The 26102-nt window shown below is 51.4% G+C and overlaps 3 protein-coding genes across 12 annotated transcripts in view; 1 reads left to right on the forward strand and 2 right to left on the reverse strand.

Moving 5' to 3' along the window:
- Nucleotides 1–1323, reverse strand: part of FXR2 (FMR1 autosomal homolog 2) — a 29373-nt gene extending 28050 nt beyond the window's left edge. The window contains exon 1 of the mRNA XM_025362964.1: nucleotides 873–1323. Within this exon, the coding sequence (XP_025218749.1) occupies nucleotides 873–953 (81 nt within the window). The 5' untranslated portion in view covers nucleotides 954–1323. The remainder of the gene's footprint in view (nucleotides 1–872) is intronic.
- On the forward strand, nucleotides 378–20825 carry SHBG (sex hormone binding globulin). 9 transcript variants are annotated; one of them, XM_025362972.1, is made up of 8 exons: nucleotides 378–539; nucleotides 17846–17935; nucleotides 18108–18297; nucleotides 18628–18789; nucleotides 19017–19176; nucleotides 19307–19443; nucleotides 20195–20402; nucleotides 20646–20825. In XM_025362972.1, the coding sequence occupies exons 2-8, from the start codon at nucleotides 17907–17909 to the stop codon at nucleotides 20792–20794; spliced, it is 1035 nt and encodes a 344-aa protein (XP_025218757.1). In that variant the 5' UTR covers nucleotides 378–539; nucleotides 17846–17906; the 3' UTR covers nucleotides 20795–20825. The 9 variants fall into 9 exon arrangements, with proteins under 9 accessions (XP_025218757.1, XP_025218764.1, XP_025218759.1 ...); XM_025362974.1 differs by lacking the exon at nucleotides 378–539 and adding an exon at nucleotides 15325–15501 and having other exon boundaries at nucleotides 17844–17935; XM_025362977.1 differs by lacking the exon at nucleotides 378–539 and adding an exon at nucleotides 17519–17708 and having other exon boundaries at nucleotides 17844–17935; nucleotides 18108–18259; nucleotides 18682–18789.
- Nucleotides 13570–15227, reverse strand: SAT2 (spermidine/spermine N1-acetyltransferase family member 2). Of its 2 annotated transcripts, XM_025362995.1 has the most exons (6): nucleotides 14921–15227; nucleotides 14702–14753; nucleotides 14482–14565; nucleotides 14282–14383; nucleotides 14092–14132; nucleotides 13570–13950 (listed from the first exon to the last, which is right to left on the reverse strand). In XM_025362995.1, exons 1-6 carry the CDS (start codon nucleotides 14984–14986, stop codon nucleotides 13783–13785), a joined length of 513 nt encoding a protein of 170 aa, XP_025218780.1. In that variant the 5' UTR covers nucleotides 14987–15227; the 3' UTR covers nucleotides 13570–13782. The 2 variants fall into 2 exon arrangements, with proteins under 2 accessions (XP_025218780.1, XP_025218781.1); XM_025362996.1 differs by lacking the exon at nucleotides 14282–14383.
- Nucleotides 20826–26102: the final 5277 nt, after the last annotated feature.

The following is a 26102-nucleotide window of genomic DNA, read 5'->3' on the forward strand; positions in this document are numbered from 1 at the left end:
CTGGGATAGTTGGCCAAGAGTCTTCAAGAAGTGGAAATCTTAAGAAAAACAGAAGGGAACCCCATGAGCTTCCTTTTAGAGATCCTTTTAGAGATCATGACTATGAAGCTTACATGCCTCAAGACGAAGAAACTCTAAGAATGACCTGAAGGTATCTGAAGTCTAAGTGAGACCTCAAATCCATTCTGAGTAGAATGGTAGACCAGTGGGCCTTGAGATCAAGGTGTGGTGGGGTGAAAGACTTGCGAAAAATGCCACCTTATGGCTGGCTGAGAAGCAACTTGACTGATCCAACCCAGGGTTCCTGAGGTCAAAGATGCCAAACGTCGTAAATGGATCTGACCATTTCTCCTTGGCTTGGGAACCGGAATATAAGCTGAAAGTGGGGTGAGTGTTCCAGAGTCAGTAGGCAGAGGCCTCTCTGAGGAAGATGAAAGGATCCGATATGGGACAGAGGGGGCCTTCCCAAGGGGACCGTGCAGAAGAAAGACAATTCTCCATGTGCCTGGACCGTGGGGAAGATGTGATTAAGGTCTAAGGTATGTCTTCCATCAGACAACGGAAACAGTCAATTAGAAGCTGGGTAAAGGGGTCTCTCCTGGGGAGCGGGGAGCGCCAAGCCAGGGACAATAATGGCCTGAAGTTCATTCTCCCTGAGATGGGGGTAGAAGCAGGTGCAGTAAAGGGGTCAAAAATAAAAGGAACAGGTTCACTCCAAGAGGTCTCTCAGGGAAGGCTGCGGGTGGGAGCAAGGGTCTAAGATTCTAAGGGCCAGGACTCAGCTCCAGAAGCTCGATCCCGCCCCACGCGTTCCTGCTCCGGCCGCGGGAGGGGGCTAAGGACCGGCGTCCCCAGTCGGCGCGCCGTCTCACCTTGTAGAAGGCCCCGTTGGAGCCGCGCACCTCGACGGGCAGTCCCGGCTCCACATCCCCCCCAGAGGCCAGGCCGCCCATGGCGCCGCCACCGCCTCCGACTCCCCCGGCGGCGGCTGCAGCAGCAGTCTGAGTGCGGGCCGGGCCAGGCCCCCGGCGTCTCCCCGGAGGAGGAGCCGGAGGGGGAGCCGCGGGGGGCGGGAGCCGGGCCGGCCCCACGGCGGCCCTGCCACAGCCAACGAGCAGGGGGCCGGGGCCGGGCCGCTCCCCGTCCGCCGCCGCCGCCTTGGTCTCCGCCACCGTGAGGGAAACGGCCGCCGCCGCCGCTGCCTTCGTCACCTCAGCTTCCGCCTGCCGCCGCCCCCGCTGCTGCCTCAGTCCCGGGACCCGCTGCTGCCGCTGCCGCTCCACAGCCTCCACCTCCCCCTGCCACCGCCTCCTACTGCGCAGGCGCACCGGGCACCCGCCCGCTGCGCGCGGGGCCCCGAGGGCCACGGCGCAGGCGTCAAGGTTAGAGCCCCAGCTAGCGCTAGCCAGCGCATCGGGGCTTCCACATTCCCTTTCACTCTCTCACGCCCCCTCCTGGTCGCTTGCTCGCGCTTGCGCAGAACAAAATTAGCCTCCTTTCTCCACCGCCCTACAGCCCAGCAGCCCCGTCTCTTCCTTTCCGCGCCCCACAACCCTGAGAACCAACCAATCAGAGGGAGGGAGGGGCCGGGCTCGCTCAGTCCGATTGGGCGGCGGCCGCACAGTCACACAGCGCTCAGGCCACACCCACGCCGCCGCCGCCTGCCCCACCGGGCTCGGACAAGTTAGGGATGGGCATGCGCCTGAACGACTGCTTGGTCACTTTCTCCACCTTTGTCTTTCTTGGTGCGCACGCTCCAAAAAAAAAAAAGAAGAGGAGTCGCCGCAAGGAAAAAGGTGCTCGGTGCGCACGCGCTGAGCTTTACTGTCTGCGCGCAAGCATCGCCTATCTTTTAAGAATCTGTAACTGTGCTGTAGTAGATTTAAGTCATAGCTCTTGTCTTGAAGAGATTGTGATACAATGAAAGTTTTGCCCAGGCGCGGTGGCTCACGCCTGTAATCCCAGCACTCTGGGAGGCCAAGGCGGGTGGATTACCTGAGGTCCTCGGATCACCTGAGGTCAGGAGTTCGAGACCAGCGTGGCCAACATGGTGAACCACCCCACTCCCGCATCTAATAAAACACAAAAATTAGTCGGGCGTGGTAGCACGCGCCTGTAATCCCAGATACTCGGGAGGCTAAAGCAGGAGAATCACTTGAACCTGGGAGGTAGAAGTTACAGAGAGCCGAGATCGCGTCATTGCACTCCAGCCTGGGCGACAGAGTAAGACTCTGTCTCAAAAAAAAAAAAAAGAAAGAAAGAAACGAAAGAAAGTTTTAAGAATAGTAGAATAGTTTCGGCCGGGGGCGCTGTGGCTCACTCCTGTAATCCCAGCACTTTAGGAGGCCCAGGCGGGTGGATCACTTGAGCCCCCAAGTTCGAGACCAGCCTCAACAGGGCGAAACCCCGTTTCTACTAAAACTACAAAAATTAGGCCGGGCGCGGTGGCTCACGCCTGTAATCCCAGCGCTTTGGGAGGCCGAGATCACTGGCGGGCGGATCACGAGGTCAGGAGATGGAGACCATTCTGGCCAACATGGTGAAACCCCGTCTCTACTAAAATACAAAAAATTAGCTGTGGTAGTTCCAGCTACTCGGAAGGAGTCCCAGCTACTCGGGAGGATGAGGCAGGAGAATCACTTGAACCTTAGGAAGATGGAGGTTGCAGTGAGCGGATATCACGCCACTGCACTCCAGCCTGGGCAATGAGTGAAACTTAAAAAATAATAATAAGCCGGACGCGGTGGCTCAAGCCTGTAATCCCAGCACTTTGGGAGGCCGAGGCGGGTGGATCACGAGGTCAGGAGATCGAGACTATCCTGGCTAACATGGTGAAACCCCGTCTCTACTAAAAATACAAAAAACTAGCCGGGCGTGGTGGCGGGCGCCTGTAGTCTCAGCTACTTGGGAGGCTGAGGCGGGAGAATGGCGTGAACCCGGGAGGTGGAGCTTGCAGTGAGCCGAGATCACGCCACTGCACTCCAGCCTGGGAGCACAGCGAGACTCCCTCTCAAAAAAAAAAAAAAAATAATAATAATAATAATAATAATGGCAGGGTGCGATGGCTCACGCCTGTAATCCCAGCACTTTGGGAGGCCGACGCGGGCGGATCACGAGGTCAGGAGATCGAGACCATCCTGGCTAACACGGTGAAACTCCATCTCAACTAAAAATACAAAAAAAAAAAAATAGCCAGGCGTGGTGGCGGGCGCCTGTAGTCCCAGCTACTCTGGAGGCTGAGGCAGGAGAATGGCGTGAACTCAGGAAGCGGAGGTTGCGTGAGTGGAGATCGCGCCACTGCACTCCAGCCTGGGCGACAGAGCGAGACTCCATCTCAACAACAACAACGACAAATAGTAATAACAATAATAATAGTGCCCGGGCGCGGTGGCTCACACCTGTAATCCCACCACTTTGGGAGGCCGAGGCGAGTAGATCACCTAAGATTGGGAGTTTGAGACCAGCCTGACCAACATGGAGAAACCCCGTCTTTACTAAAAATACAAAAATTAGCTGGGCATGATGGCCCATGCCTGTAAACCCAGCTACTCGGAGGCTGAGGCAGGAGAATTGCTTGAACCCGGGAGGCAGAGGTTGCAGTGAGCCGAGATTGTGCCATTGCACTCCAGTCTGGGCAACAAGAGTGACATTCTGTCTCAAAAATAATAATAATAATAATAATAATAAATAATAAATAATTCCGGGGAAATTCAAAATAGGAAAAATTGTAATGAAATAATGGTAATAGCAGGAAAAATTCACATTCTGGGAGTTGTCCTATGTTCCATTCACTTCTTGGATTAGAGTAAATGGTAATGCCAATCATGGAGGACATAACATAGGAGATAAAGGTTTAGAAAATAAGGTGATGAATTATTATTATTATTTTTTTTTTTTTTTTTTTTTTTTTTTTTTTGAGACGGAGTCTCGCTCTGTAGCCCAGGCTGGAGTGCAGTGGCCGGATCTCAGCTCACTGCAAGCTCCGCCTCCCGGGTTCACGCCATTCTCCGGCCTCAGCCTCCCGAGTAGCTGGGACTACAGGCGCCCGCCACCTCGCCTGGCTATTTTTTGTATTTCTTAGTAGAGACGGGGTTTCACCGTGTTAGCCAGGATGGTCTCGATCTCCTGACCTCGTGATCCGCCCATCTCGGCCTCCCAAAGTGCTGGGATTACAGGCTTGAGCCACCGCGCCCGGCCAAGGTGATGAATTATACTAAGTTTTTTTTTTTTTGCCCTTTGAACTTAGCCACCACATCTGGCTAATTTTTAAATTTTTGTATTTAATGGTGGGGACAAACAGACCTGGAAATGTCTTATTTCATAGTGTGATGGCAGAAGAAAGACACTGGAAAAATTATTAATATTTATAATAATTATTAATATTGCAAACATGGCCAGGCACAGGGCTCATACCTGTAATCCCAGCAGTTTGGGAGGCTGAGGCTGGTGGATCACCTGAGGTCACCTGAGGTCAGGAGTTCAAGACCAGTCTGTTGAAATTCCATGTCTACTAAAAATACAAAAATTAGCCGGGAATGGTGGCATGCGCTTGTAGTCCCAGCTACTCAGGAGACTGAGGCAGGAGAATGACTTGAACTCAGGAGGCAGAGGTTGCAGTGAGCCAAGATTGCGCCACTGCACTCCAGTTTGGGTGACAGAGCAAGACTCCATCTGAAAACATAAAAATTAAAAATAAAAATAAAGGCGATAGAAGAAAGGAAAATGAAATATAAGAAAATTAAAGGATTAGTCCATGGGATACAACATCTGAATAACCAGAATTCCAGAAAGTGATAACAGATATAATTATCTGGGAAGATAAAATCATCTCAAATCAATAGTAATAATTATGCAAGAAAATTTCCCAAGGCCAGGTGCAGTGGCTCACGCCTGTAATCCTGGCACTTTGGGAGGCTGAAGCAGGCAGATCACTTGAGCTCGGGCATTCAGGAGCGGCCTGGGCAGCATGGTGAAACCCTGTCTCTACCAAAACTACAAAAATTAGCCGGGTGTGGTGGCTCACGCCTGTAATCCCAGCACTTTGGGATGCTAAGGTGGGTGGATCACCTGAGGTCAAGAGATTGAGACCAGCCTGGTCTCAAAAATACAAAAATGAGCCACACATTTTTGGTAGCGTGTGCCTATAATCCCAACTACTCAGGAGGCTGAGGGAGGAGAATCTCTTGAACCCGGGAGGCAGAGGTTGCAGTGAGCTGAGATCACACCACTGCACTATATACAGCCTGGGTGACAGAGCAAGACTCTGTCTCAAAAAAAAAAAAAATTATTTCCAACCTTGTTTCCTATACGTAGCCACACTCTCAATTTTTTTTGTTGTTGAGACAGAGTCTTGCTCTATCACTCAGACTGGAGTGCAGTGGTATGATCTCAGCTCACTGCAACCTCTGCCTCCCAGGTTCCAGCAATTCTCCTGCCTCAGCCTCCTGAGTAGCTGGGATTTTAGGCACCCACCGCCACAGCTGGCTTGGTTTTTCTGTTGTTGTTGTATTTTTAGTAGACACGCGGTTTCACCATGTTGGCCAGGCTGGTCTCGAACTCCTCACCTCAGGTGAGTCGCTCACCTCAGCCGCCCAAAGCGTTGGGATTATAGGCATGAGCCACTGCGCCTGGCCCCCAATCTCAATTAAGTACAGGAATAGAACAGACATTTTCAGACTTTTAAAGTCCCAACAAATTTACCTCCCGGTACCCTTTCTCAAAAAGCTCCATCAAAATAAGAGTAAACCTAGAAAGAGGAAACGCAGGTTCCAGGCAACAGAACGTCAACACAAGAGAGAGGCAAAGGGGATCCCCAGGATGAAGGTGAAGGGAGATCCCAACAGCGCAGCCTCAAGATTTTCTCTCTGGACTGGAGCAGGTCGAAGGGCTTTTTGAGAAATTCTTCAAAATGAAGTAGATTGAAATTCCTAAGTGTTTGTATATCTTTATGAGAGATTAATTAAGGGAGAATTTGGGAATAAATTAGAGTACACAGGAAACTAAGCAAACAGAGAGGACAAAGCAGTTATAAATTCCAGGGAAAACAAAAATGGTACAAGAAAGAAAAAGAATTGTGACTATCCACATGGATCATACGTGTATTCATATAATTATCATAATAATGAGGCTGGGCATGGTGACTCATGCCTATAATCCCAGCACTTTGGGAGGCCTAGGCGGGTGGATCACCTGAGGTTAGGAGTTCAAGACCGGCCTGAACAGCATGGTGAAACCCCGTCTCTACTAAAAATACAAAAATTAACCAGGCGTGGTGGTGGGTGCCTATAGTCCCAGCTACTCGGGAGGCTGAGGCAGGAGAATTGCTTGAACCTGAGAGGCAGAGGTTGCAGTGAGCTGAGATCATGCCACTGCACTCCAGCCTGGGGAACAAGAATGAAACTTTGTCTCAAAAAAAAAAAAAAAGTAAACACTAAACACAGGAGGATGGGAAGTGGAGGTGGGGTGACAGGTCGATTGGAAAAAAAGGGCTTCTCTGTTTTTTTTTTTAACCTCAATGATCCTTGTTCTGAAGGGCTAGCTTCTCATCTTCCACAGTGCAAAGCCAATAGCTAATGCCTAAACAAAAAACCCTGGAGTGCTGTGGTGCAAACATGCCTCACTTCAGCCTCAACCTCAAGAAGTGAGGCCAAGAGCAGTGGCACGTGCCTGTAATCTCAGCCGTTTGGGAGGTCATGGCAAGAGGATCAGTTAAGACCAGGAGTTCATGGTTACAGTGAGCTAGGATTGTGCCACTGTACTCCAGTCCAGGCAACAGAAAAAGACCCTGTCTCTAAAAAAATAAAGACCCCTTATCCCTCTCAAAAAAAAAAAAAAAAATTGAAAAAATTGAAAAAGAAAAAGAGACATCAAGAGGTAGTAATACTGGCCAGGTGTGGTGACTCATACCTGTAATCCTCCCTTTTTGGGAGGCCAAAGTGGGAGGATTGCTTGAGCTCTGGAGTCCAATATTAGCCTGGGCAAAATAGTGAGACCTAGCCTCCAATAAAGAATGTGGTTTTTTGTTTGTTTGTTTGTTTTGCTTTTTTTTTTTTTGAGACAGAGCCTCACTCTGTTGCCTAGGCTAGAGTGCAGTGGCACGATGTTGGCTCACTGCAACCCCTGCCTCCCAGGTTCAAGAGATCCTCCTGCCTAAGCCTCCCAAGTAGCTGGGATTACAGGCATTCACCACCACATCCGGCTAATTTTTCTATTTTCAGTAGAGACAGGTTTCACCATGTTAGCCAGGTTAGTCTCAACCTCGTGACCTCAAGTCATCCGCCCGCCTCAGCCTTCCAAAGTGCTGGGATTACAGGTGTGAACTACAGTGCCCAGCTTAATAATTTTTTTTTGGTTTTTTTGGAGACAGAGTTTCGCTCTTGTTGCCCAGGCTGGAGTGCAATGGTGCGATCGGCTCACTGCAACCTCTGCCTCCCAGGTACAAATGATTCTCCTGCCTCAGTCTCCCAAGTAGCTCGGATTACAGGCATGAGCCCCCATGCCCGGTTAATTTTTTTATATTTAGTAGAGACAGGGTTTCACCATGGTAGTAAGGCTGGTCACGAACTCCTGACCTCAGGTGATCCACCTGCCTCAGCCTCCCAGAGTGCTAGAATTATAGGCATGTGCCACCATGCCCAGTCAAAAATTTGTTTTTCTTTCTTTTTCTTTTCTTTTTTTTTTTTTTTTTTTTTTGAGACGGAGTCTTGCTCTGTCACCCAGGCTGGAGTGCAGTGGCATGATCTTGGCTCACTGCAAGCTCCACCTCCCGGGTTCACACCATTCTCCTGCCTCAGCCTCCCGAGTAGCTGGGACTAAAGGAGCCCGCCACAACGCCTGCCTAATTTTTTGTATTTTTAGTGGAGAGGTGGATTTACCGTGTTAGCCGGGATGGTCTCGCTCTCCTGACCTCATGATCCGCCCACCTCGGCCTCCCAAAGTGCTGGGATTACAGGCGTGAGCCACCATGCCCGGCCAAAAATTTGTTTTTCATTAGCCAGGCTTGATAGCACCCGCCTGTAATCCCAGATACTTGAGAGGCTGAGGTGGGAGAATCACTTGAGCCCAGGAGGTCAAGGCTGCAGTGAGCTATGATGACACCACTGCACTTGGCTTGGGCAACAGAGCAAGACCCAGTCACAAACAAAACAAAACAAACAAACAAACAAAACACAACATTTGCAATAGCCAGTTAGCTCAGGTGGTTAGAGCCAGGTGCTAACACCAAGGTTGTGGATTTCATCCCCATGTGGGCAAATGTATTATCACTTATGTGGCTGGAGGATGACTTGAGGCCAGGATTTCAAGACCAGCCTGGCCAACATGGAGAAACCCCATCTCTACTAAAAACACAAAAACTATGGGCCTGGCATGGTGGCTTACACCTGTAATCCCAGCACTTTGGGAGGCTGAGGCGGGCAGATCATCTGAGGTCAGGAGTTTGAGACCAGCCTGGCCAACATGGTGAAAACCCATCTCTACTAAAAAATATATAAAAATTAGGCAGTTACGTGCCTGTAATCCCAGCTACTCAAGAGCCTGAGGCAGGAGAATCACTTGAACCTGGGAGGCAGAGGTTGCAGTGAGGCAAGATCACACCATTACACTCCAGCCTGGGCAACAAGAGTGAAACTCTGTCTCAAAAAAATAAATAAATTAGCCGGGCGTGGTAGCACATGCCTGTTATCCCAGCTACTTGGGAGGCTGAGTCAGGAGAATCACTTGAACCTAGGAGGCAGAGGCTGCAGTTAGCCCAGATCTCACCACTGCACTCCCGCCTGGGAGATAAAGTAGACTCTGTCTCAAAAAAACAAAACGGGCCGGGCGCGGTGGCTCAACCCTGTAATCCCAGCACTTTGGGAGGCCGAGGCGGGTGGATCACGAGGTCAGGAGATCGAGACCATCCTGGCTAGCATGGTGAAACCCCGTCTCTACTAAAAATACAAAAAACTAGCCGGGCGTGGTGGCGGGCGCCTGTAGTCCCAGCTACTCGGAGGCTGAGGCAGGAGAATGGCATAAACCCGGGAGGCGGAGCTTGCAGTGAGCCGAGATCGCGCCACTGCACTCCAGCCTGGGTGACACAGCGAGACTCCATCTCAAAAAAAAAAAATAAAAAAAAAAAAAAAAAAAAAAAAAACAAAACAAAACAAAACTCAGTTGAGAGTGGTTGCCTTGGAAGAGTGAGGAAATTTTTTTTTTTTTTTTTTTTTTTTTAAGACGCAGTCCTGCTCTGTCGCCCAGGCTGGACTGCGGTGGCCCGATCTCGACTCACTACAAGCTTCGTCTCCCGGGTTCACGCCATTCTCCTGCCTCAGCCTCCCGAGTAGCTGGGACTACAGGCGCCCACCACCACGCCCAGCTAATTTTTTTGTACTTTTAGTAGAGACAGAGTTTCACTGTGTTAGCCAGGATGGTCTCAATCTCCTGAACTCATGATCCACCTGCCTCGGCCTCCCAAAGTGCTGGGGTTACAGGTGTGATGGAGTGCAAAGATATTCTATGAATATTAGTAAGATCTGGGACCAAGGTGAAGATAATAACATTAAAAACATAAACTCTGAAAACCAAAGACAAAACAAGATGGGAACAAGATAAATTTTGGAAGCATTGGCTGGGCACTGTGGCTTATGCCTGTAATCCCAGCACTTTGGGAGGCTGAGGCAGGCAGATCAAAGTTGGAGACCAGCCTGACCAACATGGAGAAACCTCATCTCTATTAAAAATAGAAAATTAGCCGGGTGTGGTGGCGTGTGTCTGTAATCCCAGCTACTCAGGAGGCTAAGGCAGGAGAATTGCTTGGACCCAGGAGGCGAAGGTTGTGGTGAGTGAGATGGTGCCACTGCACTCCAGCCTGGTCAAGAAGAGCGAAACACCATCTCAAACAAACAAACAAAATGTTGGGAGTATTAAGTTTCCTAGTTTATACTCTTTTATCTTCTGCATTAGTGATTAAAGTTTGCTTTTTGAGGCAAGGCTTTGCTCTGTCACCCCGGCTGGAGTGCATTGGCAGGTTCTCAGTTCACTGTAGCCTCAACCTCCTGAGCTCAAGCCATCCTCCCATCTCAGCCCCCCAGTAGCTGGAACTACAGGCATTTGCCACCACGCTCAGCTAATGTTTTTGTATTTTTTGCAGAGACAGGGTTTTGCCCTGTTGCGCAGGTTAGTCTTGAACTATTGGACTCTATTAATCTACCCACCTTGGCTTTCCAAAATGCTAGGATTACAGGCGTGAGCCACTGTACCCAACCTATTATTGTTTTTGTTTTGAGACAGGATCTCACTCTGTCACCCAGGCTGGATTGCAGTGGTGCAAACATGACTCCCTTCAGCCTCGACCTCTAAGGTTCAGGTGATCCTCCCACCTCAGACTCCTGAGTAGTTGGGACTACAGGCATTTGCTACTGACCTGGGCAAATTTTATTTATTTAGTTTTTGTTTCCTTTGGGTTTTTTTGTTTGTTTGTTTGTTTGTTTTAGACAGAGTCTTGCTCTGTCGCCCAGAGTGCAGTAGTGCAATCTCGGCTCACTGCAACCTCTACCTCCTAGGTTCAAGTGATTCTCCTGCCTCAGCCTCCTGAGTAGCTGGGATTACAGGCATGCACCACCAAGCCCAGCTAATTTTTTTTTTTTTTTTTTTTTTGAGACGGAGTCTGGCTCTGTTGCCCAGGCTGGAGTGCAGTGGCCGGATCTCAGCTCACTGCAAGCCCCGCCTCCCGGGTTCACGCCATTCTCCTGCCTCAGCCTCCCAAGTAGCTGGGAGTACAGGCGCCCGCCACCTCGCCCGGCTAATTTTTTTTGTATTTTAGTAGAGACGGGGTTTCACCGTGTTAGCCAGGATGGTCTCGATCTCCTGAACTCGTGATCCGCCCGTCTCGGCCTCCCAAAGTGCTGGGATTACAGACTTGAGCCACTGCGCCCGGCCTAATTTTTGTATTTTTAGTAGAAACAGGGTTTCACCATGTTGGCCAGGCTGGTCTCAAACTCCTGACCTCTGGTAATCCACCCACCTTGGCCTCCCAAAGTGCTAGGATTACAGGCGTGAGCCACTGTAGCCCAGCCATTTTCTGTTTTTTGAGAGAGTCTCCATCTGTCACCCAGGCTGGAGTGTGGTGGCACAAACTCAGCTCACTGCAACCTCTGCCACCTGGGTTGAAGCGATTCTCATGCCTCAACCTCTCAAGTAGTTGGAATTACATGGGTGCCACCACACCCAACTAATTTTTGTATTTTTTCTTTTTTTTTTTTTTTTTGAGACGGAGTCTCGCTCTGTCGCCCAGACTGGAGTGCAGTGGCCGGATCTCAGCTCACTGCAAGCTCCGCCTCCCGGGTTTACGCTATTCTCCTGCCTCAGCCTCTCGAGTAGCTGGGACTACAGGCGCCAGCCACCTCGCCCGGCTAGGTTTTTGTATTTTTTAGTAGAGACGGGGTTTCACCGTGTTAGCCAGGATGGTCTCGATCTCCTGACCTCGTGATCCGCCCGTCTCGGCCTCCCAAAGTGCTAGGATTACAGGCTTGAGCCACCGCGCCCGGCCACAATTTTTGTATTTTTAGTAGAGATGGGGTTTCTACATGTTGGCCAGGCTGGTCTCGAACTCCTGACCTCAAGTGATCTGCCCGCCTCCCGAAGTGCTGGGATTATAAGGATAAGCCACTGCACCCGGCCTAATTTTGTAGAGATGTAGTCTTGCCCATATTGCCTAGGCTGGTCTTGAACTCCTGGCTCAAGTGATCCTCCACCCTCAACCTCTCAAACTATTGAGATTTTTTTTTTTTTTTTTTTTTTTTTTGAGATGGAGTCTTGCTCTGTCACCCAGGCTGGAGTGCAGTGGCCGGATCTCAGCTCACTGAAAGCTCCGCCTCCTGGGTTTACACCATTCTCCTGCCTCAGCCTCCCGAGTAGCTGGGACTACAGGCGCCCGCCACCTAGCCCGGCTAGGTTTTTGTATTTTTTAGCAGAGACGGGGTTTCACCATGTTAGCCAGGATGGTCTCGATCTCCTCACCTCGTGATCCGCCCGTCTCGGCCTCCCAAAGTGCTGGGATTACAGGCTTGAGCCACCGCGCCCAGCCTTTTTTTTTTTTTTTTTTTTGAGACTGGGTATTGCTCTGTCACTCAGGCTGGAGTGCAGTGGCGTGGTCTTGGCTCACTGCAACCTCTACTTCCTGGGATCAAGCGATTCTCGTGCCTCAGCCTCCCCAGTAGTTGGGCCTAGAGTACCACGCCATTGTGTGTTGGCTTTTTCTGTATTTTTGGTAGAGACGAGATTTTGCTATGTTGACCAGACTGCTTTTGAACTCCTGGGCTCAAGCAATTTACCAGCCTCCCAAAATCCAAAATGCTGGGATTACAGGCATGAGCTTTTTTTTTTTTTTTGAGATGGAGTTTTGCTCTTGTTTCCCAGGCTGGAGTGCGGTAGCATGATCTTGACTCACTGCAACCTCCATCTCCCAGGTTCAAGCGATTCTCCTGCCTCAGCCTCCCGAGTAGCTGGGATTATGGGCGCCTGCCACCATGCCTGGCTAATTTTGTATTTTTAGTAGAGATGGGGTTTTGCCATCTTGGTCAGGCTGCTCTTGAACTCCTGACCTCAGATGATCCACCTGCCTCGGCCTCCCAGAGTGCTGGGATCACAGGCATGAGCCACTGAGCCCGGCCAGGTGTGAGCTTTTGTCGGGCACACCAGATTGAGAATACAGACTGTTGGGCTGGGCACGGTGGCTCCCGCCTGTAATCTCAGCACTTTGGGAGGCTGAGGTGGGCTGATAAAAATACAAAAATACAAAAATTAACATGTGGTGGCAGGTGCCTATAATCCTAGCTACTCAGGAGGCTGAGGCAGGAGAATCGCTTGAAACCGGGAAGCGGATGTTGCAGTGAGCCAAGATCCAACCATTGCACTCCAGCTTGGGGACACAAAATTAAAAAAACTAAAAAAAGACTTTGGCCGGGCGCGGTGGCTCACGCCTGTAATCCCAGCACTTTGGGAGGCCGAGGCGGGCGGATCACAAGGTCAGGAGATCGAGACCACGGTGAAACCTCGTCTCTACTAAAAATGCAAAAAATTAGCCGGGCGCGGTTGTGGGCGCCTGTAGTCCCAGCTACTTGGGAGGCTGAGGCAGGAGAATGGCGGGAACCCGGGAGGCGGAGCTTGCAGTGAGCTGAGATCCGGCCACTGCACTCCAGCCTGGGCGACAGAGCGAGACTCCGTCTCAAAAAAAAAAAAAAAAAAAAAAAAAAGGACTTTGGACTGGGCGCAGTGGCTCACACCAGTAATACAAGCACTTTGCGAGGTTGAGGCGGCCATATCACAAGATCAGGAGTTACAGACCAGCCTGGCCAGCATGGTGAAACACCGTCTCTACTAAAAATACAAAAATTAGCCAGGCATGGTGGTGTGCACCGGTAGTACCAGCTATTCGGGAGGCTGAGGCAGAAGAATTGCTTGAACCCATGAGGCAGAGGTTGCAGTGAGCTGAGTTCACGCCACTGCACTCCAGCCTGGGGGACAGAGACTCTGTAAAAAAAAAAAAAAAAAAAGGAAAAAAGAAAAGAGAAGAAAAGACCCAACGCCACATCAGGTCATGCAATTCTTATTTATTTTTCACCCTCAACAAGGAAGAAAGGTCTCTCCCTCAATTCTACTCTTCCAGTACTTGAGGATAGGCACCCCCAACCCTCCTTCCTCCAGGGAGGCCTCAGCGTCAGTGTTTGTGGAAATAGTTTCTGAAGAGTGCTTGAGCTGGTGGGGAAGGAGAAACTCAAGAGAGAGATCCCCCTGGGGATGGTGTCACTTTCCTGCCAACTTTCTCATCGCCTCTCCTTCAAAGCGGAAGAAGTGCCAGCCCTCAGCTTCCGTCAGATCGCAGGCTCCTAGGGCCTTGTACAAGTCCATGGCCCTCTGGTTCCAGTCCAGGACAGCCAGGCGGAATTGGGAGCAGCCCTTATCCAAGGCCACCTGTGGGAGAAGACATCACTAACTTTTCTGGGGTCAAAAAAGGAAAAGGTTTTCTCCCTCCCTCATTCAACCCGGGTCCTCCCCCTCCATATACCCTTGCTTCTTTAGGTCCTCACTTGTCACCCCCACCCCTCTCCTCACCTCAGCCACCTTTTTGATTATTTTGGAACCAATCCCTTGACCTGTTATGGAGAGAAAGAGGCAAAAAATATCTATTGTTTGAGCTGAAGGGAATCAGAAAAGGACACAGGCTGGGATCTGGGGACCGGGGATGATGGTGGGGTGTGTGGGGTGCTTCGTTCCCACTCCCGCCTCAGCTTCTGTCCAGTACCCCGATATTCCGGCATCACATAGATATCCTCCAGATAAATGGTGCGTCCCTTCCATGTACTGTAGATGAAGTAGTATATTCCATAGCCCACCACGCAGGGCCCTGAGAGAGAGAAAAGAGGAGTACGGCTTCTGGGAGCCTGTGGGGAGACCTCTGAGGACGGCTGGAGAGGTGGACTTCTAAGGCCCAGCTGCTCTTACCCAGTAGCTCCCCGGACGCTGGAAGAATCTCTGCTACCAAACAGTGATAGAAAGGATTCTCTCCAAAGCCATCTGCTCTCAGGGCTGCCGAGATTGGAGTTGTGACAAAGAGATAGAGAAAGAGGACCTGGGTCTATGCCCAGCCTGGAGCTGTCGCCTGGGGAACCCATCCCTCATTTCCTCCCCAGCCTCCGCCAGAACCTGGGCGCTGAGTCCCCACCTTCTTCACTGATCTTCACCTGATCCGAGAGGTTTTCGAACTCGGCTAGTTCCTAAGGCGTGGGTACGGAGGCTGGATTTGGGCAGAAGGGCCCCGCTGCTCCCCGAGCAGGGTCCCAAGGCGAGCCCCTCCCCCCGCCCCCGCCTCCTGCGCCCCCGCTCTGGCCGCGTCACTCTGACCCCCTGGTTTCCGGCCCTCTCCCCTCTCTCCTCTCTTCACCCGAATCAGCCTCAGCATATCTCCACAGTCTCCCTCCTTGGCCTCTCGGATCCGCACGGAAGCCATCCGGATCCGCACTGTCTAGGACCAAAGTCTCACAGCCCCGCAAACGGCAACAAGACCCTTTAAAGGGCCTACAAGCTTGGATCCTGAAGAGCCTGGGAGAGCGGGGTGGCGGGAGTGGCCGGGACGGCGGGGTAGCAGCGGCCTGCGAAGTGGGGCTGGGATTCCGGTGCAGTCAGGGCGGAGAGAGTGGGCCAGCGAGGAGGTCCTCACTGCGGGGCAAAGCCCCACCCCCTCGAATTCTGTCGCAGCAGGGGGCACAACCGTCAGCCAATCAGCTTGGAGAACAGACGCAGCCCCGCCCCCCCAAGTCCCACCCCCGACAGCTGGATCTTGTGACTGGGCCCCTGGGTAGAGGTCAAGGTTGGAGTGCGGCGGCTTCCTTGCGGTTGTTTGGGTGTCCCAACCTCGATCGAGTTACCCCGTGGTTCAAAGGCTCCCCGGCAGTGCTTTTTAAATTGACGTATGCGGTGATAACCTGCTTTAGCCTCAGGCTCACTCAGCCCCCCAGACCCTGGGTAAGCCTTAAGACCCCCAGCTCTGAAAGCTGTTTCCTGCAGCTCTTGAGTAGGATGAAGTGTTACATCTCGGCGACATTTGCATTTTTTAAATGTTTTATTTATTTATTTATTTACTTTTGGAGATGGAGTATTGCTTTGTCGCCCAGGCTGGGGTGCAGTGGCGCGATCTCCGCTCACTGCAGCCTCCACCGCCCGAGTTCAAGCGATCCTCCTGCCTTAGCCTCTGGAGTAGCTGGGACTGCAGTCGCGCACCGGCACACCTGGCTAATTTTTTTTTTTTTTTTCCTTCCTTCCTTCCTTCCTTCCTTCCTTCCTTCCTTCCTTCCTCCCTCCCTCCCTCCCTCCCTCCCTTCCTTCCTTCCTTCCTTCCTTCCTTCCTTCCTTCCTTCCGACGGATTCTCACTCTGTCACTCAGGCTGGAGTGCAGTGGTGCGATATCGGCTCACTGCAACCTCTCCCTCCCGGGTTCAAGCGATTCTCCTGCCTCACCTGCGGAGTAGCTGGGATTACAGGCATGGGCAACCACACCTGGCTAAGTTTTGTATTTTTAGTAGAGATGGGGTTTCACCATGTTGGCCAGGCTGGTCTGGAACTCCTGACCTCAAGTGATCTGCCTGCCTCGGCCTCCCAAGGTGCTGGGATTACAGATGTGAGCCACCGAGCCCGGTCTGTCATTTGCATTTTAAAATGGGTCACGGGGTGGCGCAGTGGCTCACGCCTGTAATCCCAGCATTTTGGGAGACAGAGGCAGGTGGATCACATGAGATCAGGAGTTTGAGACCAAACTGACCAACATGGTGAAATCCCCTCTCTACTAAAAATACAAAAATTAGCCAGGTGTGATGGCGTATGCCTTTAATCCCAGCTACTCGGGATCCTGAGACAGGATAATTGGTTGAACCTGGGAGGTGGAGGGTACAGTGAGCCGAGATTGTGCCATTGCACTCCAGCCTGGGCAACAAGAGTGAAACTCCATCTCAAAATAAATAAATAAAATAAAATGGGTCAGGGAGGGTTGGGCCTTGTGGCTAACGCCTGTAATCCAAGTACTTTGGGAGGCTGATGTGGGCGGATCATTTGAGGTCAGAGGTTTGAGACCAGCCTGGCCGACATGGTGAAATCCCCATCTCTACTAAAAATACAAAAAAATTAACTGGGCATGGTGGTGCGTGCACCTGTAGTCCCAACTACTCAGGAGGCTGAGATAGGAGGGTCGCTTGAGAGGGTGCCTCGAGAGGCAGAGGCAGCAGTGAGCCGAGATCACGGCACTGCACTCCATCCTGAGTGACAGAACAAGACTCTGTCTAAAATAAAATAAAATAAAATAAAATAAAGTGGGTCAGGGAGTGGGTGATGAATTTCTACTGCTAGACTGTTTAGGCCCCGTAATAAATGGATAAGGGAAGATAACTGGGAGGCGGGGGTAGGTCCCTTCTTAATATTCACTGAATCATACACCCAGACAATACCTTCCTGGCAGACAGGCCTCAGAGGCCTGGGAAAAGACTGGGGGAGGAGTTCAGACCAGATGCCAGGCACTGTGCCTGCATTTTCTCAATGAACTTCTTTCACAGTCACCCTGTAAAATATTATTTTCCTCATTTTACAGACAAGAATGCTGAAGCACAAAGGTGAAGTGACTTGCCCAAGGTCACTCCGCTAGAAATTTAGGATTCCATTATCTCATTTCTAGTCCTGATACAGGATGCTACTTGGGACGCAGGGCAGGACTGTCTCTAGACCACAGGCCTGTGAATGCAGCCTCCCCACGTGGACGGAAATCTTGGAGGACCTAGACCAGGCCCTAGAGGAGGAGAGGGGAGATGGAATATCCTCTCCCAGTTCAGAAATTTTCTAGGCAGTGGAGGATGATAGTGGAGGGGACTCTGTCCTTCACCCCATTGATCCCCAGAGGGGTGGTAGCTGGGTCTTGTGACTGGGCCCCTGGGCAGGGGTCAAGGGTCAGTGCCCCTGTTTCCTTTACCCCCTCCCCCCGGGCAACCTTTAACCCTCCACCGCCTACACACAAGGCTGCCTGCCTCTACACATTCTCCCAAGAGTTGTCTGAGCCGCCGAGTGGACAGTGGCTGATTATGGAGAGCAGAGGCCCAATGGCCACCTCGCGCCGGCTGCTGTTGCTGCTGTTGCTACTACTGCATCACACCCACCAGGGATGGGCCCTGAGACCTGTTCTCCCCACCCAGGTGCAGGAGCGGGACAGGGCTCTCAGTTCATGCAGTCTTCCCTTCTCTCCTCCTCTGGCCCTGTAGCAGGGCCTCTCCCTCTGTCTGTCTCTGACATGTCCCTACTCAGCCTTGTTTGTTTTCTCTTTCTGATAGAGGGCCCAGGACCCTCCGGCTGTCCACCTCAGCAATGGCCCAGGACAAGAGCCTGCCGCTGTCATGACCTTTGACCTCACCAAGATCACAAAGTATGGGGTTGACCTAGCCCTTGACCCAGTCCCCTGGCTCTGCCCCGTCTCCATCAGCTGTTCTCTTTTCCCTGTCTTCCTTTCCTTATCTGTGAACACCGTGTCCCCAAACCCTCACTGGCTCTCAAAGGGCACATGACATACACAATCTTTTCCTTCTGAGTCCTTCCAGAACCTCCTCCTCCTTTGAGGTTCGAACCTGGGACCCAGAGGGAGTGATTTTTTATGGGGATACCAACCCTAAGGATGACTGGTTTATGCTGGGACTTCGGGACGGCAGGCCTGAGATCCAACTGCACAATTACTGGGCCCAGCTTACGGTGGGTGCTGGACCACGACTGGATGACGGGAGATGGCACCAGGTAAGCTAGCTCTGGTCCTCAAGGGAGGGATGTCTGGAGCTGGTCTGAGGAAAGGGAACGAAACCAAGTTATTGGGCATCCCTTTACCACTGTCATCTCATTTAATCCACAGGAACTCCCACAAAGTAGCTATTCTTGGCCCCATCTTTTCTGATGGGAATTCTAAAGCTCAGTCAGTACATAAGTGACAAGACCTGACTGACCCACGGCCAAGGATGCTAGCTGCTTCTTTAAGGCATGTTCTTTCCACTATAGTACTAGGTTGCCTCACAGGAAGGTGGCAGAGACAGATCCCAGGGTCCTCTGATTCTGCTTCCCACCTTCCTGCAGGTGGAAGTCAAGATGGATGGGGACTCTGTGCTACTGAAGGTGGATGGGGAGGAGGTGCTGCGCCTGAGACAGGTTTCTGGGCCCCTGACCAGCAAACGCCATCCCATCATGAGGATTGCGCTTGGGGGGCTGTTCTTCCCCGCTTCCAACCTTCGGTTGCCGGTAACTACATCCCAGGGGTGGAACCCTAGCCAAGGCTCCGTAAAGCACTGCTGGGTGGGTGGCCATGGGAATCTAAGTCCAAGATTTTAGGGAGAGGGGATGGGTTGAGAGCTGCAAGAGGGAGGCCAAATGCTCGGAAGAGAGTAAACTGAGGGCAGAGTGGCCAGGACTGGGGCTCCGATGCCCTGATTTCTACATCCCCATATCTTACCTCTGTCACACTCCAGCTAGTTCCTGCCCTGGATGGCTGCCTGCGCCGGGATTCCTGGCTGGACAAACAGGCCGAGATCTCAGCATCTGCCCCCACTAGCCTCAGAAGCTGTGATGTAGAATCAAATCCCGGGATATTTCTCCCTCCAGGGACTCATGCAGAATTCAATCTCCAAGGTAGATTTCCTTGGAGTGTGTTTTTCCCACCCTGGCCAGCTCAGCCTGCCTCTGTCTCCCTCCACCACTGGCCCCTTTCCTCCTTGAAGCTCCAGCTTTGAGGCCTCAGGATAATCATTTCTCTCCACAGACATTCCCCAGCCTCATGCAGAGCCCTGGGCCTTCTCTTTGGACCTGGGACTCAAGCAGGCAGCAGGCTCAGGCCACCTTCTTTCTCTTGGGACACCGGAGAACCCATCTTGGCTCAGTCTCCACCTTCAAGATCAAGTAAAGGGGGACAATGGGGCGCTGCCTGTATTCAGTGGAGCCTGGAGCAATGAGGGAAGAGGGGAGTCCAAAATGTCAATATTAGGAAGACTTCCAGCCCAGGGAACATAGCAAGACTCTGGCTCCACAAAATTGTTTTTCATTAATAATTAGCCAGGCATGGTGGTGCATGCCTGTAATCCCAGGTGCTGGAGGCCAAGACCAGAGGATCACTTGAGGCCAGGAGTTTGACATCAGCCTGGGCAACATAGCAGAGACCTCTGTCAAAAAAAAAAAAAAAAAAAAAAAAATTAGCCAGGCATAGTAGCACATGTCTGCTGCCCTGGCTACTTAGGAGCCTGAGGCAGGAGGTTTACTTGAGCCCAGGAGTTTGAGGCTGCAGTGATATATGATGGTGCCACTGCACTCTGACCTGGACCACAGTGAGACCCCGTCTCAAAAAATAAAATAAAATAAAAATAAGGTTTACGGATGGCACTCAGGTGGGTGGTAGGGGCGAGGGACATATCTTGAAGCTGCCCACAGCAAGCAAACAGTTTTGACTTAGACTGTTTATTTACTTGGGGTAGGTGTGGTTTCAAAAAGGGTCAAGCCAAAAAAAATTAGGGCAGGATTTAAGTGGTGAAAATGGCCAGTAGGTGGAGGCATAGCGAAGAGGCAGAATTAAGGCAGCTAGGGGTGAGGCCACAGTCAGTAGTCCCTGCTCATTCTTCCCTCCCTCTCTATCGTCCCTTTCCCACACACTCTGCAGAAGGTGGTGCTGTCTTCTGGGTCGGGCCCAGGGATGGATCTGCCCCTGGTCTTGGGACTCCCTCTTCAGCTGAAGCTGAGTATGTCCAGGGTGGTCTTGAGCCAAGGACCAAAGATGGAGGTCCTTGCCCTGCCTCCCTTAGGCTTGGCTTCCCTCCTTAACCTCTGGGCCAAGCCTCAAGGGCGTCTCTTCCTGGGGGCTTTACCAGGTAAGAGAGAATGATGTTCAAGTTCATGAGCACACCATTGGAAACAGCTCAAGGAAGGGGGCACATTTTGAGGGGAAGGAAACCTCTGGGAGGGAAGAAGAATAGGCCACAAGAAGAAGATAGCGGGCAGTGGGAGGTAGTGCTTCTGAAAACTCAGGTTGAAGGAGTGGAAAAGTGGGGAGAAGATTCTGAATCTGAGCCACCTTACTCTTCTAATGCCACCTTCGCACTACCTCCCTCTAGGAGAAGACTCTTCCACCTCTTTTTGCCTGCATGGCCTTTGGGCACAAGGTCAGAGGCTGGATGTGGACAGGGCCCTGAACAGAAGCCATGAGATCTGGACTCACAGCTGTCCCCAGAGCCCAGGCAATGGCACTGACGCTTCCCATTAAAGCTCCACCTAAGAACCCCCTTTGAAAGTTACTTATTATTCATTTATTCAACAAACATTCACTGTGCACTAGCAACGTACCAGGCACTGTGCCAAGCATTGAGTTGTCTTGATGAGCACAAACACTCTGGTTCCTACCCTCTTGGTGCCCACAGTCCCATAGGGAAGCAGACATCCATCAAAGACTAACTAATAAGTGGATAGTTGGAAGCACTGATAAAGGAGAATCAGAGAGTTGTGAAAACATGGAGACTGGCTGGGAGCAGTAGCTTACGCCTGTAATCCCAGCACTTTGGGAGGCCGAGGCAGGCAGATCACGAGGTCGGGAGATCGAGACCATCCTGGCTAACGTGGTGAAACCCCGTCTCTACTAAAAATACAAAAAAAATTAGCCGGGTGTGGTGGTGGGCGCCTGTAGTCCCAGCTGCTCAGGAGGCTGAGGCAGGAGAATGGTGTGAACCCGGGAGGCAGAGCTTGCAGTGAGTCGAGATAACGTCACTGCACTCCAGCCTCGGCAACAGAGCAAGACTGTCTCAAAAAAAAAAAGAAAAAGAAAAGAAAAGAAAAGAAAAATAAAACATGGAGACTAGGAGGCCTTAGTCTGAACGTCAAGGAGAGGTTCTCTGAGGAAATGAGGACTTCTTTTTTTGTTTTGTTTTGTTTTGTGACAGAGTTTTGCTCTTGTTGCCCAGGCTGGAGTGCAATGGTATGATCTTGGCTCACTGCAACCTCTGCCTCCTGTGTTCAAGCGATTCTTTTGCCTCAGTCTCCCGAGTAACTGGGATTACAGGCGTGCACCACCACCCCCGGCTAATTTTTTGTATTTTTAGTAGAGATGGGGTTTCACCATGTTGGCTAGGCTGGTCTAGAACTCCTGACCTTGGGTGATCCTCCTGCCTCGGCCTCCCAAAGTGCTGGGATTACAGGCGCGAGCCATTGCGTCCGGGTGGAAATGAGGACTTCTTAGGCTGAGATCCCAGCAAAAACCCCGACAGACAGACATACTCTGGATACAGGTCACTTTCTGGAAGCCAGGACCCACCTCATTCCGCAGAAGTTACTCCCTTTGAGACTCCAGTTTCCTGCCTCTGTGGCTGGTCCAGAGGGATCAGGAGGAAGAAAAGAGATGGGATTTTGACATCTCAGTCATCTGGTCCTTGGACTGGCCATTGCTGCCCAGGGAAGGAGCAGCAGGGGGCGTGAGAGGGTCACAGACAGATGCGGGTAGGGGTTCTGGAAAAAGGGGTGGAGGCAGGGAGAAAGAGAAAGGGAGGAGAGCACAGGGAGAAAGTCGCCTCTCTCTCCTAGTCTTGGTCCACTTGCTGCGTTCACAGACGAATTTGTCTCTACTCCATTAAGCAAGAACTGGCTTGTGCTGGTCCCAGCTGGTAAAAACAGACAGATTCGGGAATATCTCTGCCCTCAAAGAATACGGTGACCCAGCTCTCAACCACAGACCTCTGGAGAATGCTGGTGCCCCAGCATCCCTCCCTGGGGAACCCTCGTGTCCAAGCCGCTAGCCCCCACCCCGCCCCCAGCTTCCAGTCTTCAGCCCCCTTAGGAACCCCTGTGTCCTAGTCCAAAGCTCCCAGCCTACTAAGGAGCCCTTGGGCTCAAGCCCTCCATCCTCTTTCCTCTCAAGAACCATTAGGTTAGCCAGGTGGGGTGGTTCACACCTTTAATCCCAGCACTGTGGGAGGCCGAGGCGGGCGGACCACCTGAAGTCAGGAGTTTGAGACCAACCTGGCCAACACAGTGAAATCCCATCTCTACTAAAACTGCGAAAATTAGCCGGATGTGGTGGCGGGTGCCTGTAATCCCAGCTACTCAGGAGGCTGAGGTAGGAGAATTGCTTGAACCCAGGAGGTGGAGTTTGCAGTGAGCTGAGATCACGCCACTGCACTCCAACCTGAGTGACAGAGTGAGACTGTCTCAAAAAAAAAAAAACTTAAAAAGAACCATTAGGTTAAAGCATACCTCATCTCTAGCCCCCATGAGAATCCCAGTACCCAAGCCTCCTAGTTTCTTACAAGAATCTTTTCACCAGTAACCCAGGCAGCAGGCTGAGTCACTCACTGGAGCTGCTGTCCCTTTCTGCAGGGATCAGCCAGGACCTAAATGACCCCGGGGTAAGGAGGCCCTGAGGAGTCTCTAGGGTAGAAGACACAAATCCCAAGCCCCACTTTGTACCTCTCCTAATCTTGACCCTATAGGCTCTCTCAGGATCTACAACTGCCTCCACCCAGCCAGCAGGGCTTATAGCGGAGTCTTCAGCATGGAGAGGGCATCAAATTTAACTCTGGCCCCTTGTTGATGTTGAGGGTTAACCTAGGCCACCTGAGCATCTGCTAGTACCAGGCACTGTCCTAGATACTGAGGATTTGTTGGTGAAAAGGACAAACAGGCCAGGCGTGGTGGCTCACACCTGGAATCCCAGCACTTTGGGAGGCGGAGGCGGGCAGATCATGAGGTCAGGAGATCGAGACCATCCTGGCTAACACAGTGAAACCCCATGTCTACTAAAAATACAAAAAATTAGCCGGGTGTGGTGGCGGGCACCTGTAGTCCCAGCTACTTGGGAGGTTGAGGCAGGAGAATGGCGTGAACCCGGGAGGAGGAGCTTGCAGCAAGCGGAGATCACACCACTGCACTCCAGCCTGGGCGACAGAGCGAGACTCCATCTCAAAAAAAAAAAAAAAAAAAAGAAAAAGAAAAGAAAAAAAGAAAAGGACAAATACCATCCCCGCTCTGATGGAACTTATAATATGGTAGAGGGGAAGTAGACACAAACAAGAACACAAATAAATAAGCAGGATTATTTCAGATAGTGCTCAGAGCAATAAAGGGAATAAAATCCTGTAATATAATAGGAGGGGGAGGGGAGGGGCAACATTAGCTGGGTGGTCAGGGAAGTCACTTGAGCAGAGACCTGAATAATGAAAAGAAGTCATCCTGTGGAGGCCTGTGGAGTGCGAGCCAGCAGGGAGGGGGGTTAGAGAGCCCGGATGCACCTGGGTACCCACCAAGGGGATTGTTCCAAGTGCCAACATCCTGACCTTTTGTCCCTGGAATCTCCCCGGAGCTGGCTTTTCTCTCCTCCCTCCACCCCACCCTCTCCAGGACACTGGGCCCCCAACCTCTCTTTCCCCAGCCTGCCCTAGATTCCAGGATTCCTGATTACCATCCAGAGTTGTCTACACTCTTTCATTAAGACCGACTTCGCTTTGACATCGACTTTGCCAGGCCCCCACCAAGGGCACCTACGATGCCTGCCCAGTGTCCCCTGCCTTCCCCACACCCCCAAAAACTTTTCAGAGCTTGGCAGCACACGCTGAAGCCTCTGGGCCTGATCTACCCACTCACTCCATCCTACCCACTGCCTCTCTCTCTCTCTCTCCCCCTCCTTGCTGCCCACCTCCCCCACCGAATTTTCTTTCAATTAACATGTATTGGCTGCTGATACATTGGCCAAACACTGTGTAGTCCACCACAGGGAATCTAAACATGAATAAAACTTGGTACTGGCCCTGGAGAACTAGGGTCTTTTTTTTTCTTTTGAGACAGAGTCTCGCTGTTTCGGTCAGGCTGGAGTACAGTGGCACGATCTCAGCTCACTGAAACCTCCATCTCCCAGGCTCAAGCAATTCTCCTGCCTCAGCCTCCCAAGTACATGGGACTACAGGCATACGCCACCACACCTGGCTAATTTTTGTATTTTTAGTAGAGACGGGGTTTCACCATGTTGACCAGGCTGGTCTCGAACTCCTGACCTCAGGTAATCAGCCTGCCTCGGCCTCTCAAAGTGCTAGGATTACAGGCGTGAGCCACCGTGCACGGCCTTTTTTTTTTTTTTTTTTTTGAGATGGAGTCTCACGCTGTCGCCCAGGTTGGAGTGCAGTGGCGCGATCTCGGCTCACTGCAAGCTCCGCCTCCTGGGTTCACGCCATTCTCCTGCCTCAGCCTCCTGAGTAGCTGGGACTACAGGCGCCCGCCACCGCGCCCGGCTAATTTTTTGTATTTTCAGTAGAGACGGGGTTTCACTGTGGTCTCGATCTCCTGACCTTGTAATCCGCCCGCCTCGGCCTCCCAAAGTGCTGGGATTACAGGCGTGAGCCACCGCGCCCGGCTTTTTTTTTTTTTTTCTTTTGTCTTGCTCTGTTGCCCAGGCTGGAGTGCGATGGCACGATCTTGGCTCGCTGCAACTTCTGCTTCCTGGGCTCAAGTGATTCTCCTGCTCAGCCTCTCAAGTAGCTGAGCTTACAGGCATGCACCAACACGCCTGGCTAATTTTTGTATTTTTAGTAGAGACAAGGTTTCACCATGTTGGCCGGGCTGGTCTCAAACTCCCGACCTCAGGTGATCCGCCCACCTTGGCCTCCCAAAGTGCTGGGATTACAGGCATGAGCCACCATGCCCGGGCAGAACCAGGGTCTTGAGAGAGAGACAGACATGTGAAATGCTTTAGCAGAGGTATCAGAGATGCCAAGGAACCTGGTTGCTAGTTCTACTATGGACCATCAAAGAAATGAGTTATGACTGGACAAGGTGGCTCATGCCTGTAATCCCAGCACTTTGGGAGGCCAAGGTGAACGGATCACCTGAAGTCAGGAGTTTAAGACCGGCCTGGCCAGCATGGTGAAACCCCATCTCTACTAAAATACAAAAAATTAGCTGGGCATGGTGGCAGGCTCCTGTAATCCCAGCTACTGGGGAGGCTGAGGCAGGAGAATCCCTTGAACCCGGGAGGCGGAGGTTGCAGTGAGCTGAGACTGCACCACTGCACTCCAGCCTGGGCAACAGAGTGAGACTCTGGAACAAGAAAATAAAAAAATAAAAAAACCAAAATGAGCGTGTTGTTAGATGTGTGAAGTTGAACAAATGACTAAACCTCTATTACTGTTTCCCCATCTATAAAATGGGAAGTTTCTCTATCTTAGAAGGTTGTTGTGAAGGTTTGGTGAAATCATGTAGACATTTTAATGTCTAGCATAGTGTCTGGCATACAGAAAGTGCTCCATATATGATATATATGTATATCTCAATATATATGAGAAATGTCATTCTTATTAATCTCACACATAGTTCTTGACATATTAGTCTGAGCCTGCTGGGTATGAAAGATGAGGGAGGGCGTGTGATGTGGCTGAACCATGGGCAGGCTGACATGGAGTGAGGGCAGATGGGGGCTCCTTGGGCTATGTGGCCTTGTGTGTCCTGCTGAGTAGTTGGAGCTTGATCTGGTCAGTGAATAAACTTTATCTTCTTATCTATTCTTCTTTTTTTTTTTTTTTTTTTTTTTGGAGGTGGGG

The sequence above is a fragment of the Theropithecus gelada genome, chromosome 16, assembly GCF_003255815.1.
Source record: "Theropithecus gelada isolate Dixy chromosome 16, Tgel_1.0, whole genome shotgun sequence".
NCBI classification, from domain to species: Eukaryota; Metazoa; Chordata; class Mammalia; order Primates; family Cercopithecidae; genus Theropithecus; species Theropithecus gelada.

Excerpts from the sequence above, each read along its gene's own strand:
- SAT2 (XM_025362995.1), bottom strand. The coding sequence starts at position 14,986 with ATGGCTTCCGTGCGGATCCGAGAGGCCAAGGAGGGAGACTGTGGAGAT. Across the intron at positions 14,384-14,481 it reads AGCGTCCGGGGAGCTACTGG|GGCCCTGCGTGGTGGGCTAT; the intron begins GTAAGAGCAGCT and ends TCTCTCTCTCAG. Across the intron at positions 14,133-14,281 it reads TGTGATGCCGGAATATCGGG|GTCAAGGGATTGGTTCCAAA; the intron begins GTACTGGACAGA and ends TCTCCATAACAG.
- SHBG (XM_025362970.1), top strand. The coding sequence starts at position 17,598 with ATGGAGAGCAGAGGCCCAATGGCCACCTCGCGCCGGCTGCTGTTGCTG. Across the intron at positions 19,444-20,194 it reads GTCTCCACCTTCAAGATCAA|AAGGTGGTGCTGTCTTCTGG; the intron begins GTAAAGGGGGAC and ends CACACTCTGCAG. Across the intron at positions 20,403-20,645 it reads CTTCCTGGGGGCTTTACCAG|GAGAAGACTCTTCCACCTCT; the intron begins GTAAGAGAGAAT and ends ACCTCCCTCTAG.